General features: G+C 43.3%; 1 protein-coding gene across 1 annotated transcript in view; it reads left to right on the top strand.

Moving 5' to 3' along the window:
* Window positions 1-4,094: 4,094 nt before the first annotated feature.
* The window catches only part of LOC124621801, a 175,682-nt gene continuing 165,620 nt past the window's right edge, over window positions 4,095-14,156 (top strand). Inside the window, exon 1 of the mRNA XM_047147241.1 lies at window positions 4,095-4,281. Within this exon, the coding sequence (XP_047003197.1) occupies window positions 4,179-4,281 (103 nt within the window). The 5' untranslated portion in view covers window positions 4,095-4,178. The remainder of the gene's footprint in view (window positions 4,282-14,156) is intronic.

The following is a 14,156-nucleotide window of genomic DNA, read 5'->3' as shown; positions in this document are numbered from 1 at the left end:
TACTTTTTCTCAATTAGTATTATTAACGCGGTGGAGGCTACAGGTTCCTCACATAGTCCACCCACTACACACACATGTTATGCTTTGTCCCGTACATAGCTGATGATAAAAGCGAGACGTATACATCACAAATGCTAAATATGTAAAGAGAATGAATTCTCCGAGTTGTAGACAGTAGTCCAGAAATAGCTTCATTATTCGCTTCGAAACAGATAGACGAATTAACTGACAGCACGATACAGCAGTAACGACATAAGGGCTGCTACAGTGCTGTACACAGTATATCATTATTATTATTATTTTCGATTATTCCTATTTAAAGAGAGCGTTTGAACTTGAATTCATTGACGATGATTGTTTATGTTTTTTCTGAGCCCAAATTTTCTTCATGTGTTCGCTCTGCTGTCCATTTGCATCCAGGTCTCTTCTGTGTTGTGGTATCAAATTTATGTTTTTTGATGATGTTCCTGAATTCAGTTCTATTTTCTGCATCGTTTACTGTTATGTGTGCTTGTCTGAGGTCCTCTTCAACTTCTTTTATCCATTTTGTTTTTCCCCTGCCTGAGTTGATGACTTTAAGAATTCGCTTTGAAATTCTGTTTTCATTCATCCTGTGGATAAGTCCGTAGAACTGCATTCTTCTTTTCCTTATTGTATCCGTAATCTTGTCTGTGTATTTATTTAATTCTGATGTTGGTCTCTTCTTCCAGATTCCTTGCTCTTGTATCGGGCCAAAGATTTTCCTGAGAATTACCCTTTCTTGTTTCTCTGTTTCTTTGATTTTAGTTTGCCCACCTATTTGTGTTGTTTCAGATGCATACAGTGCCTCCGGAAGTACGACAGTGTTGTAGTGCTTCTATTTTACGTTAATAGATATGGACTTTTTGTTATAATAGTTTCACGTGAGTGTACACAGTATATTATTATTATAACTACTACTATTAGCAGCTGTGGACGGACACAAACCATTAACAGCCCGAAGTATTCAAATTTCTGCTAGTTCAGAAGTAAGGAGTGCAGCAGTCAAATGATTTACGGACAGTAAGTATAGCGCATACAATTAACTTGGTGGATTTTAAACGGAGTTGCAGTATGCAAGTCAAGCAAGTGTCGCCATGGAAAGGATTAATGCAGGGGTTTCGTAACAAGTGTCTACCCTCACTGGAGATAGTTAGCTTTCTTATCTGAGAAGGAATTGTGGTTAGCGCTTGCGATGCACCACGAATTCCTTCGTCGTTCATTCAACACACACACACACACACACACACACACACACACACACACACACACACGTCCTTACTGTGGTTAGTTAGCTTTCTTATTTGAGAAGGAGTTGTGGGTAGACTTGCGATACACCACGAAGTCCTTCCTCATTCATTCTAACACACACACACACACACACACACACACATGCAAACAAAATATCATTCATCTTTCATTGTTTTAAAAATAAAAGTGTTCCAAGAAAAGTCTTTCATTTTACAGTTCAGTTGTAAGACGTGTATATTTCTATTGTCCATTGTCAAATCACAATTTATGAAAGATGTTTATATTTTATTAATAGGATTAAGTAGGAATAATTAATATTTGTCATGTTGGAAATAATGGTGGTAGCAGGGAATGGCCGCACTAAAGTATTGTTGACAAGAAAGACTGACAATTTATATAATTTTAAAAAGGGCGGGAGAGACCGCGTATGGATACATTTTAAGAAAAGAGCGGGAAAGACCACGCATTGATACATTTTGTAATGGTAGCAGGGATTGTCTGCACCAGAAAGCATTGTTAGCAGGAGAGACCGCACTTTAGCGTTCGTAGGAAGTCAGTAGTAAGCGAGATGTGAAGCGAGTTGGTAGCAGGCCTGAAGCGAGAGGTTGAGAGGAGTAGTGTGTCTGCCAGCCACCAGCTATGATTTACAAGAGATTATAAACGGATGTACGGAGACATCAACTAACTATTATCATAAGAGGAACTAATATTACTGAATTATTTTCTTTGAGAAACTCATGAATACTGAAGGTATGTTTGCGCGGTGCTAGTTGTAAGATTATTGTAGAAAGTAAGTCCCATTTGACCGTTGCTAAAATCATTTCATTACCAACAGTAAATGTTTGAAGCGTTTTCAGAATATAATTAATTTTTGCCAGCAATGTTGCATTACTGATTATTATCCATCCCAAAAACCATCAGCATAAAACTTTGCAAAAATTTTATTGTTGTCAAGGAAAAGTGTAACTACGAATTACGTAATTTCAGTCAAAATTAATTAAAGAATAAAGTCAGCTTTGCTATTAAAGAATAACGTCAGCTTTGGTAACAAATACAGCCACTTATTATGACAGCCCACCAGCAGTTAATAGAGTATAGTAAACCAGAGTAAGTATATTCATGTCGCAGTTCGATGTAGCAGTCAGATGGCGATCCAGTAACAGTAAAAAAAGGTAAGGAACATATTTGGGTTATTGCAGATAACGACTGAGGGCCACGACGACGACACATTCTATGTTTCGTTGAAATAATCAGAAAATCACTTTTAATAAGCAGCAATTAAATTTGTATGCGAAGATTGAGAAAGAGAATAAATTTCAAAGGAAAGATTTCATTTGTTATTATTAAGCAAGGGATAGAAATCCTAAGGGAAGGTTACAGAACGCAGCAATTCATTCTCAATGGAGAGAAGTCTTCCGAAGTAAGAATGATTTCAGGTGTGCCGCAGGGGAGTGTCATAGGACCGTTGCTATTCACAATATACATAAATGACCTTGTGGGTGACATCGGAAGCTGACTGAGGCTTTTTGCGGATGATGCTGTGGTGTATCGAGAGGTGGTAACAATGGAAAATTGTACTGAAATGCAGGAGGATCTGCAGCGAATTGACGCATGGTGCAGGGAATGGAAATTAAATCTCAATGTAGACAAGTGTAATGTGCTGCGAATACATAGAAAGATAGATCCCTTATCAATTATGCTACAAAATAGCAGGTCAGCAACTGGAAGCAGTTAATTCCCTAAATTATCTGGGAGTACGCATTAGGAGTGATTTAAAATGGAATGATCATATAAATTTGATCGTCGGTAAGGCGGATGCCAGACTGAGATTCATTTGGAAGAATCCTAAGGAAATGCAATCCGAAAACAAAGGAAGTAGGTTACAGTACGCTTGTTCGCCCACTGCTTGAATACTGCTCAGCAGTGTGGGATCCGTACCAGATAGGGTTGATAGAAGAGATAGAGAAGATCCAACGGACAGCAGCGCGCTTCGTTGCAGGATCATTTAGTAATCGCGAAAGCGTTACGGAGATGATAGATAAACTCCAGTGGAAGACTGTGCAGGAGAGACGCTCAGTAGCTCGGTACAGGCTTTAAGTTTCGAGAACATGCCTTCACCGAAGAGTCAAGCAGTATATTGCTCCCTCCTACGTATACCTCGCGAAGAGACCATGAGGATAAAATCAGAGAGGTTGGAGCCCACACAGAAGCATACCGACAATCCTTCTTTCCACTAACAATACGAGACTGGAATAGAAGGGAGAACCGACAGAGGTACTCAGGGTACCCTCCGCCACACACCGTCAGGTGGCTTGCGGAGTATGGATGTAGATGTAGATGTACATAGGTTATTGTAAAAGGGAAGGTTATCATTAACAAAAGAGATATAGAGGAGACGGTTACTGCGTAATAACAAAAGAGGTATAGAGGAGACGGGTAGGTTTCACAGTTAGGTGCTAAAGTTGGTGACAATGTGGGAGAGGGGGGAGCAGCAGACGGGGGGGGGGGGGGGGGGGGTGAATAGCTAATGTCTAACGGCACTCAGGGGTGACGATTTAGGAAAGGTTAGGAACCCCTGATGTAGGAGACGTAGCAAGCGCTTCCATTGGAGACAGAGCACGGAGACCGCACCGTTGTTCGGAATGCGAGACAAAGCGGAGATCTCAGGGCAGCGGTCAGGCGCCGCTGGCTTGTATGGGCAGTAATCCGGAGATAAGTGACACTGCCTGCGGTGCGGGAGGGATTGGGGGGGGGGGGAGAAGGAGTGGGGGCGGAGAAGTAGGAAGCGCTGACCGAGCAAGTGGCTGTGTGTGGCTGGTGGCGCGTCGGTGCGTGAGCGTCGCCCGCTGTGAGCGTGACACGCGCTAAGTGGAGGGAGTGGCCGGCCAGTCGGCCGCCAGCTGTCAGCCATGCCGGTCGCCTCCGCCAGGGACTTCTGGAGGCGCTTCGACCAGCGGCCCGCCGCCCCCGGAGACCCTCCGTCGCCCGTGTGGTCCTCGATATACTGCACCAGTGAGTACCGACACTGCCCTCCTCCGCTCTCTGCACGGTGATTATTCGACAACAACGACAGCAACATTGGGTGCGCCACTAGGAAGCGTAGTACCATTGATCATCATCATCAGTGTTCTGCCTAAAGGCAGGTTTTCATATGGTAGTTCTCCAGGCTGTCCGGTCTTTTGCCATCAGGTCTGCATAATTTCCTCTTCCCTTTATGTCGTCTTTCATCTTGTATCTCCTTCTTCCGCTCAGTCTTCTCCCACAAACCAATCCTTCCAAAGCATCTACAAGCAAGCACTCCCTTCTCAATGAATGTCCTAACCAGTTCTTTTTCCTTTCTCTTACAACTTTCAGCAGACATCTTCTCTCACCAACCCTTTCATTACTCACTCTTTCCATCCAGCTTATTCTCTCCATTCTCCCCCACATCCACATCCCAAACGCTTCTAACTTTCTTTCATCCTCTCGTCTCAGTGTCCATGTTTCTGCCCCATATAGTGCCACACTCCAGACAAAACATTTGCCAAGCCTTTTCCTTCGTCCTTTATCTAATTTGCCACATAAGAGTCTCCTCTTTCTGTTGAATGCCTCCTTGGCTATAGCAATTCGAGTTTTCACCTCCTGGTGACATCTCAAGTCTTCAGTTATTGTGCTTCCGAGATATTTAAATTCACTTACTTGGCTAATGGTAGATTGTCCTATTTTAATATTGGACAGTCTGCGTCTTGTACTGATGACCATACTCTTTGTCTTTGCTGTGTTTATTTGCATCCCATATTCCACACAAGCTTCATTCAGATCTTTGAGCATGTTATTCACTGCCCGCTCACTTTCTGCCACTAATACTATGTCATCAGCAAATCTTAATTCTATTCTCTTTCCACCAATACGTATTCCTCTTTTCCCATCTAAGCATTTCGCAACAATCTCTTCAAGGCATACGTTAAACAACACTGGGAAAAGGCAACAACCTTGTCTAATACCTCGTCCAATGCTGTTTCCTTCTGACATTTCATTTCCAATCCTTATCCTTACTTTCTGGTGTAAATATAGATTCTGTATCAGTCGTCTCTCTTTCCAATCTACTCCTTTCCTCTTCAAGATATCCATCAGCTTGTTCCACTGAACTCTGCCAAAAGCCTTTTCTAAATCTATAAAAACAGCAAAGATTTCTCTACCCTTTTCCATATATCGCTCCCCTATAGTTCTTAGCAGCCCAATAGCGTCTCTTGTTCCTTTTCCTCTTCTAAATCCGAACTGCTCCTCTGCAATCCCTCTATCCAGCTTGCCATATAACCTTCTATTCAACACTCTCAGCAAGACTTTAGCTGCGTGAGAAATTAGACTGATGGTCCGGTGCTCTTCACATTTTCACCATTCATAACGTACATTAAACTCAGTCGCTCAGTGACCACACTGCCACCGAACGAAAGATAGTAGACAGGTCCAAGACCGTACCCAGTAACGGACGTAAAGTCGTCAGCACATCGACCGTGCACCCGAAAGACAATGTTGAGGGTGCCGAGTTCCTGACGTCACAGCGTGGGAAAAGGACATCGTCGAACCTTTCCGAGCGTACAGAGTAATACAAAGCACGAGAGATGTTCTGTACGTCAGATTTGGACGTAGACCAACGGGAGGGAAGAATGCCAGCTACGTCGCAGGCACGCCTTCTCCTTTCAGTACAGAGACTGGATACGTTCAGCCCATTTTTGATGGGTTTTGTATTATAACTTACGTCCGATGAATACAGGGTGTTCGGAAATTCTGTTACAAATTTCTGGGACTTGTAGAGGGGAATGAGTACGTAATATTTTGAATAGTAATCAGTGTCCGTAAACGTCATCCAACGACGCTACAGAGCTTTAAAATTATAGGTGTCGCCGGCTGGAGTGGCCGAGCGGTTCTAGGCGCTACAGTCTGGAACCGCGAGACCGCTACGGTCGCAGGTTCGAATCCTGCCTCGGGCATGGTTGTGTGTGATGTGCTTAGGTTAGTTAGGTTTAAGTAGTTCTAAGTTCTAGGGGACTGATGACCTCAGAAGTTAAGTCCCATAGTGCTCAGAGCCATTTGAACAATTTTATAGGTGTCGGCACTTGTAAATGTATGTACATACGGAATGATTTTGTGATGGTGTTACAAAATTTCAAGGGTGACGGAGAAGTGTAAACGTACCAATTTGAAATGAGATTGTTGGGTTGAGTGGATTTGGGGGAGGAGACCAAACTGCGAGGTCATGGGTCTCATCAGATCGGGGAAGGATGGAGAAGGAAGTCGGCCGTGCCCTTTCAAAGGAACCATCCCGGCATTTGCCTGAAGCGATTCAGGGAAATCACGGAAAACTTAAATCAGGATGATCGGACGCGGGGTTGAACCGTCGTCCTCCCGAACGCGAGTCCAGTGTGATAACCACTGCGCCACCTCGCTGGGTCAATTTGAAATTAGAGTCCCTGAACCAGATACGAACGAGTCGAAAGTTATTAACGAAAACCATTCTAATACCTCTGATAGTGGAGTGCATGTACCGATACTGTTGTTACTAGGATTGCAGTGTATGCAACTTCCAGATGTGGTAGTACGAAGCAAAATAAGAAATAAGTGTCTAGTAAATACAGTCTCTGAAGTCCATACTTCAAGAGCTATGAGCATTTGTCCAATAGAGGAGCGGTATGTCATACTAGCGAGGATGAACAAGTGCTCATAGTTCCTTAGATATGCATTTTATAATGCATGTTTTCGAGATATTTTTCTCTCACCACTCTGAAAGTTGCGTATCTTACAATATTAGCATCAACAGTATCGGTACATGTATTGCGCTCTCAGAGGTACCAGAATGATTTTCACTTGTATCTTTCCACTCGTGACCCTTACCTCAAATTGACACGTTTATCCCTCTCCATCATCCTTGAAAGTTTGACACCAACACGGAATCACCCGGCGCCTGTAACTTTGACGCTCTGTAGCGTCATTGGATGACGTTTCCGGGCACGGATTCCTATTCAAAATACTACGTATTCACTCTCTCTACGAGCCCTAGATGTTTGCAACGGGAATTTCCGAACACTCTATAAATGCCGTTCCATAGCACCAGCAAAATGATCTCTCGAAAACCCGTCGTTTATCGGTAGGATTTGTTGTGATAAAATGACGGCAAACTTCATATTGATGGTTAAATAATTTTCTAATTTTAACTCGTGTTTTATGAAAGTATGCCACTCCAATACAAAGGCACATTGAAGATCCAGCAAAGACACATTTTTTCTTGGTATAATTAGTCATAATTACACGTCAGTTAATGAAAGACCAACCAATGAAGCCTTCAGAAGATAGTAACATACAAGACAACATCAGCTGTTACAGAAGTTCAGAGAGGGGTAATGAATAGAGATACAAGTCACAAATTGATGCGTGACGTATTGCAGTTTCGTGTTCCACTGCAGCCACTTTTCTTTCTTTCTTTTTTTTTTTCTCGCCTTCAAGTTTTCTAATAGGTTCTGAAACTTCCTTATTAACCTTATACAAGTGTATTCTATTCGATACTATCTAAGTACAAGTGCGCTCTCTCTCAGAGGAGTGTGTGTTAGACTGGCTTACCTACATGAGAGCTTACACTACCTGCAGTAACATATTTTGTTACTCTCTTGTTTAGCGTTTGCATTTTTCACATATTCTTAAGATTCTGGTACTGAGCAGAAAGAGTGATCGATTAAAAACAGCACTAGAATTTTACGAGAAAGTGAGAAAGATGAAATACTTTTTATCTTATGTGGAAGACTATCGTAAATTTGTGTCGAACTATTTGTAATGGAATTTTGTATGCTGTTGTCTTTATTGACTATGTATGAAACTTTCGTTTTTGCGTATTCATAGATACTGAAACTTTTATTTATGTATACTACAGACAGAACAACACGACTCGCATATGGACAAGGAAAAAAATTTCGTAAACAAACAGTGCGATTTGTGAGTCGGATACAGCTGACAACTGCCGCTGGGGCGCGCTGTGGATCCCGTGTACCACGTTGAGACAGGCGTACCGTATGCACAAGTTGCTTCGTTTCCGAGCGTTTAGCGTGCACGTTGAACTCGGCACACTCAACGTTGACGTTCGAATGCACGGTCCGCGTGCCGACGGCTTAAGGGTGGGAAGGGGGTGGAAAGAGGGCACACTTTGCGGGGAATGGCGAATGAGATTTCAAGACACTCATCATCAGAGAGTATCCAAACCGATACTGAATTGTCTGGTGCTGTAGAATGAGAGATTGGTTTGCAAGATTTCTATGTGGGGATAGGGGTGAGAGAGGGGGGGAGGATTTAGCTGCTCCCCCTGCCCCTCATTGCGTATGCTCTTATCAGGTCCGAAAGACTGCTATCAGTCTTCGAATATTGTTTCATTGTGTCACATTGTGATAAGTTTCAACCTTTCAATCTACGCAAGGCAGATACTGAGATAAATGATCACGTAAAATAAGAGTCAACTACAATCGCTCAATAGACGAAAGATATCTCGGTCTGATGACGTACTTGCACGACAGTACAGAGGTTATGTGGAAGACCTAAGCAGCAGTTTATCGCAGGACGCTAAGGAAACGGAAGTTTCCAAGCTGTGCTGTAAACGGTACAAGTCATTTCGTTATCAAAAAGATTCATCGGGAACATGCACATCATTATAGGCCTATATCCCTTCCGCTAATGTGTTATAGCACTATTAAGTATCCTCGAATACAGGGTGGTTACAATTAAACTTTAGCTACTTGTGTCATTGTAGACAGAAAACTATTTGCGTGTCGGTACCTAACTTAGTAAGATGTGCAGATTGTGCGCTGTAGCATTGGCGTGAGATCTGCGCTAGTGTCATGACTTGCCGCCGGCCGCGGTGGTCTCGCGGTTCTAGGCGCGCAGTCCGGAACCGCGCGACTGCTACGGTCGCAGGTTCGAATCCTGCCTCGGGCATGTATGTGTGTGATGTCCTTAGGTTAGTTAGGTTTAAGTAGTTCTAAGTTCTAGGGGACTGATGACCACAGCAGTTGAGTCCCATAGTGCTCAGAGCCATTTGAACCATTTTTTGTCATGACTTGCCCTTGTGCACCGGTACTAGTATGGCGACATAGGGAGGGACTCGTACTCCGAGAACCAAGAATATTCAGAGTGAGCGGCATTCGTTACAGTGATCTACTTCTCTGCAGGAGAGACGTGCTTAGGGCGCAAATGTGCTGATGCACGATGGACCACCACTTCACATTTATCGCGAGTTCACAGTGTTACTCCGTAACACAATTGGAGGATAGCGAATCATTGACCGATTGGCTCAAACTGTTTGGCCACCGAGAACACCAGATTAAAACCTGTGTGATTTATAGCTGTGGGGTTGCCTGAAGGACAGGTTTAACAACGGGACGCTAAAACACTCGGGAGGTTGGAGATAAGCATAGTGGGGGAGGTAGCCGACATCCCACCTGAGGTGTTTCGCGCAGCAGTAGAGCAATCTCTAGTACGGTTCAAGGATATCTTGGATGCAAATGGTATTGAGCAACGTTTGTAACCTGGAACGTAAACATGGCACGCAATTTACAAATGTGTTTCTTTCAGTGGTTCATTCGTTACTTGTCTTCTGCACGTCCATAAGATTCGGAGGGCCACAAATAAAATCGTTTAGGTTAATGCAGTGTTCCTTCAGTTTTATAAGGCATTTTATACAGTTCCGCACAGTCACTGTGTGAAGAAGGACACGTAAATTAGTATAATGTTTGTAACTCGATTTAGGACTTCTTAGCAGATAGGTCCCAACGCGTCATTCTTAAAGGGGTGAAATCGTCAGAAGAAAAACTGGAGAGTTCCACATGGCTGTTATATATGGCGCCGTTACTGTTGACAGCTTATATAAATGGTCTGGCGGATAACGTCAGAAGTCCCCTGACGCTGTTCGCAAATGACTCCGATGTATAGGAGGAAGTTGCAAGGCCAAGAAACTGTAGCATCATGCAGGAAGCCTTGCAGCAAATCAACGCTGTCTCAGAGGCTGCCAAATTAGCCTCGTGGTAAATAAATATGACCTATTATGTACAGATAGGCGGAAAGACTCACTACAAAACGATTACACAGTTGTTATTGCTGTTGTCTTCTGTCTGATACAAAGTATTCTGTAGTTGGGGCATCAGCAGCTGCGGCAGTACATTTTACAACAAGAACACCACAGAAAGCCGTATCTTGAACCAATTTTATTAAGATACCATTAATTTCGTGGCTTATAACTACATCACCAGGTGCATATCTGAGCAACAAGAAATAAGTAATGACAGAGGTTGAACACCTATACCTAAAGTAATTCCAGAGCCATAAGCGTCTAATTATGAAAATAGATAGAAACAAATATACTTACAAAAATGAAAATTTCGTAAAGAACATGGCGGAGAATATGGAAGACACAGCCTTTATAGTTAAAACCTTAATTTCTATAGGGCGGAAAGTCAGTGAATAAAAATCTGGGCGACGGAAAATACCTCCTACCATGTAACAAGGACGCGCCTATAACCAAAGAACGAAAGTGAGACATTGAACCAAAAGCAACATATCGTCGAGGCAAGAAGAAGCAGGCTGTGTTGCGCTGACTCTCTGATAAGGAATTTGCTTCTTACCTCGATGATACATTGCTTTTGGTCCAAAGTCTCACTCTCGCTCTTTGATTATAGCTGCGTCCTTGTTATGTGAGCCGGCTGCAGTGGCCCAACTGTTCTAGGCGCTTCAGTCCGGAACCGCGCGAATACTACTGTCGCAAGTTCGAATCCTGCCTCAGGCATGGATGTGGGTGATGTCCTTAGGTTAGTTAGGTTTAAGCAGTTCTAAGTTCTAGGGGACTGATGTCCTCAGATGTTAAGCCCCATAGTGCTCAGAGCCATTTGAACCATTTTTTTCTCTTACGTGGCATGGGATACTTTCCGCCGCCCAACGTTTTATTCGATTATCCGCGCTAAGGATATTATGACTTAGCTATGAAGTTTGGGCCTCTTATATTTTCCGCCACGTTGTTTACCGTGTTTTAATTTTTGTAAATATGTTTGTTTCTAGCTGTTTTCGTAATTAGGTGCTTTTGGCTTTTGATGTACAGGGGTTTCTGTCTCTATCACTGTTTATTTTTTGTTGTTTAGATATGTACCTGATGAAGTGGCTATAAGCCACGAAACCGACAGCGCTTTAATGACACTGGTGCAAGATGCAGCTGTTTGCGGAGTTCTTGGTATAAAATGTAATCTGATACAATTCTCGATAGGTAGACGTGCATGTACTCGGCAAATGTAATGACTGCAGTTTCCCCTTGCTTTCTGCTGTTCGCAGGACGAATTTAGACCTAACAGAGCCCAGACTGGCTAACGTAATAAGGCCAGATCAGGAAATCATCTAGACTATTGCCCCTACTGAAAAGACCTGCTGGCGCTCTGACAAGACCTATGTTTGTGTTGCTTCTCAGCAGATGTGGTTGAGCCTGCGGCGCAGCAGTGTGTGGCGTTGAGGCACGCAAGACACCCTGCCGCGGCAAAATACACGTTTCGTGGGGAAGCGGGCTTGCACTCTTGGCGATTAATCTCAGGAAAGAGTAACAGTCAGCAGAATCCATCAGGAGAGACCTAACAAAGCCAGGTGAAGATGCTGAGCTGAGATTATTCTTTCTTCTTCTTCGTACTGGCCTGTATCCCATATCTACACGGAGTCGGCATGTTAATTATTGTATTTGTCAGTATTAGTGGTAGGGGAGTGGCCTTGTCGCCACCCCTGAGACGGAATTCGTGTACACCATCTGTCATTGTCTGGGGTTATTCCATAAGAACGATTGCGGACATTTTTCAGAATGTTTGCGTATCGTATAACTGAGGTAGAACGTGAACGGTATTGCCCTAGTGGAGCGTGGGAAACCGCCATAACAACATCTAGGTGGGCCGATAAATCGGCCCTCGACTTTAATTCGTCGGGAGGATTCATCCGTAACCGGCGCGCTCCCCCAATCCAGGAAGCAGCCTGCTAACCGAATGCTAGCTGTCCTGGTGCGTCTGATGCTAAACTGGGATTCACTAGAAGAATCCCAAGGCAATTCCCAGTCACGAAAGAAGTGACATACATAACACTCATTCGACAGGTTGTTAATTGTTTCCCGTCAGTATGGAACTCTTACCAAGTAGCATTAGCCTCTTGCCGTACCATTTGGTCCGACAAAATACGTGTCCAAGCGACTGGTGAGGACGCGTGCGAAACGGGCCTGCGTGATGCAATACAAGCCAACGTGCAGGTACATGGTTATTTATCTCATGCGTTGCTACTCTTGTGTATGTTAACACATTTAAGTCTGCTGGCTGTCGTGGCTATTGTCATTGAAGTTGAATATTGTATTGAACGCTCAATCAACAGTGGACACCATCAGATCCTGAAGATAACCCGAGCGGATGGGTCGAAACGTCGATAGTTTAGAAGAAATGTGATACGGCCTAACAACCCAGATGATTTTAACTTCACTAATTCAATTCTTGTTCTTTTAATACAATATTTCAAACAAGTAAATAATACTTTAATATAAGTTATTGTCTTCGTTTCAGTTCACGTGTTGCTTCTTCAGAAGGAACGTATTAAGACGACTCCTAAAAGTGGACATTGTCAACCGAAAACGTAATTACAAGAAGAAATGCTCAATTACAAGAAGAAATGCTCCTTGAACGAATTTCTAATAGGAAAACACTTGCAATTCTAAAAATTAATGGTTCTACATGGCATAATAGTTTTGAAAGCATTGTGGCAGATATTGTATAACGCCACTTTACACTCCGTGCATTCCACGTCCTTTCGCTTCGTACTTCGTGTTTCATGGAAACTTTGCTCATCCTTGTTTTTTTTCCACCTAGTGATGATTTTCCATGCTTTTCGTAGCCCGGCACTTGGTCACTTTTTCAACATTATCTCTTCTACATTTAAAAAAATGTTCAAATGTGTGTGAAATCTTACGGGACTTAACTGCTAAGGTAATCAGTCCCTAAGCTTACACGCTACTTAACCTAAATTATCCTAAGGACATCGCTATTCATGTGTAACACACACATCCATGCCCGAGAGAGGACTCGAACCTCCACCGGGACCTGCTGCACAGTCCATCTTTGCAGCGTCTCAGACCGCTCGGCTAATCCCGCGCGGCCCTTCTACATTTATTCGGTAATAAATATATGTTGCCTTTCTCTGAGCGCGTACTGTTTTTTGGATGACTTACGTATTGAATAGAGCCCTATCTGATATATAAAAGGAAATGTTTGGCCTAACTTCCGTTCCCACGAGTATGAATAGCGATGTTTACGTTTGGTCCGCGTTTGTTCCCACGAGTCGAACTCGTCAAAGTACGACAAGGGGATAATAGAGAAGACAGAAGATCCGATAAGAGAAACTCTTTTCATCAGTGGTCATGATGATGATAATGGTTGGTTTATGGGGCGCTCAACTGATTGGTTAGCAGCGCCCATAAAAATTCCCAACCTTTGCTCAGTCCAGTCTCGCCACTTTCAAAAATGATGAGGGCAACACAAACACCCAGTCATCTCGAGGCAGGTGAAAAATCCCTAACCACGCCGGGAATCGAACCCGGGAACCCGTGCTTGTGAAGCGAGAACGCGACCGCGAGACCATGAGCTGCGGGCTTTCATCAATGTTCCTTGACTATTCGCGAATCATTAACGAGACATTCATGAAAGCGCAGTAGTAAATGCAACAGGAAACCGTAGCTGTCGATCGAGAAGAAAATACTTTAAGAATTGCACGAACAGTTAGGCAACATGTTATTTCTTCCCATGCACAAATGATCACGTCTGGAAAGTCGGAACAGTTGGAGCTCGTACGGTGCCTTACCAAGAGTTGTTCTT

Source organism: Schistocerca americana, chromosome 1 (genome assembly GCF_021461395.2).
Source record: "Schistocerca americana isolate TAMUIC-IGC-003095 chromosome 1, iqSchAmer2.1, whole genome shotgun sequence".
NCBI classification, from domain to species: Eukaryota; Metazoa; Arthropoda; class Insecta; order Orthoptera; family Acrididae; genus Schistocerca; species Schistocerca americana.
This window is presented reverse-complemented; position numbering and strand designations above follow the sequence as displayed.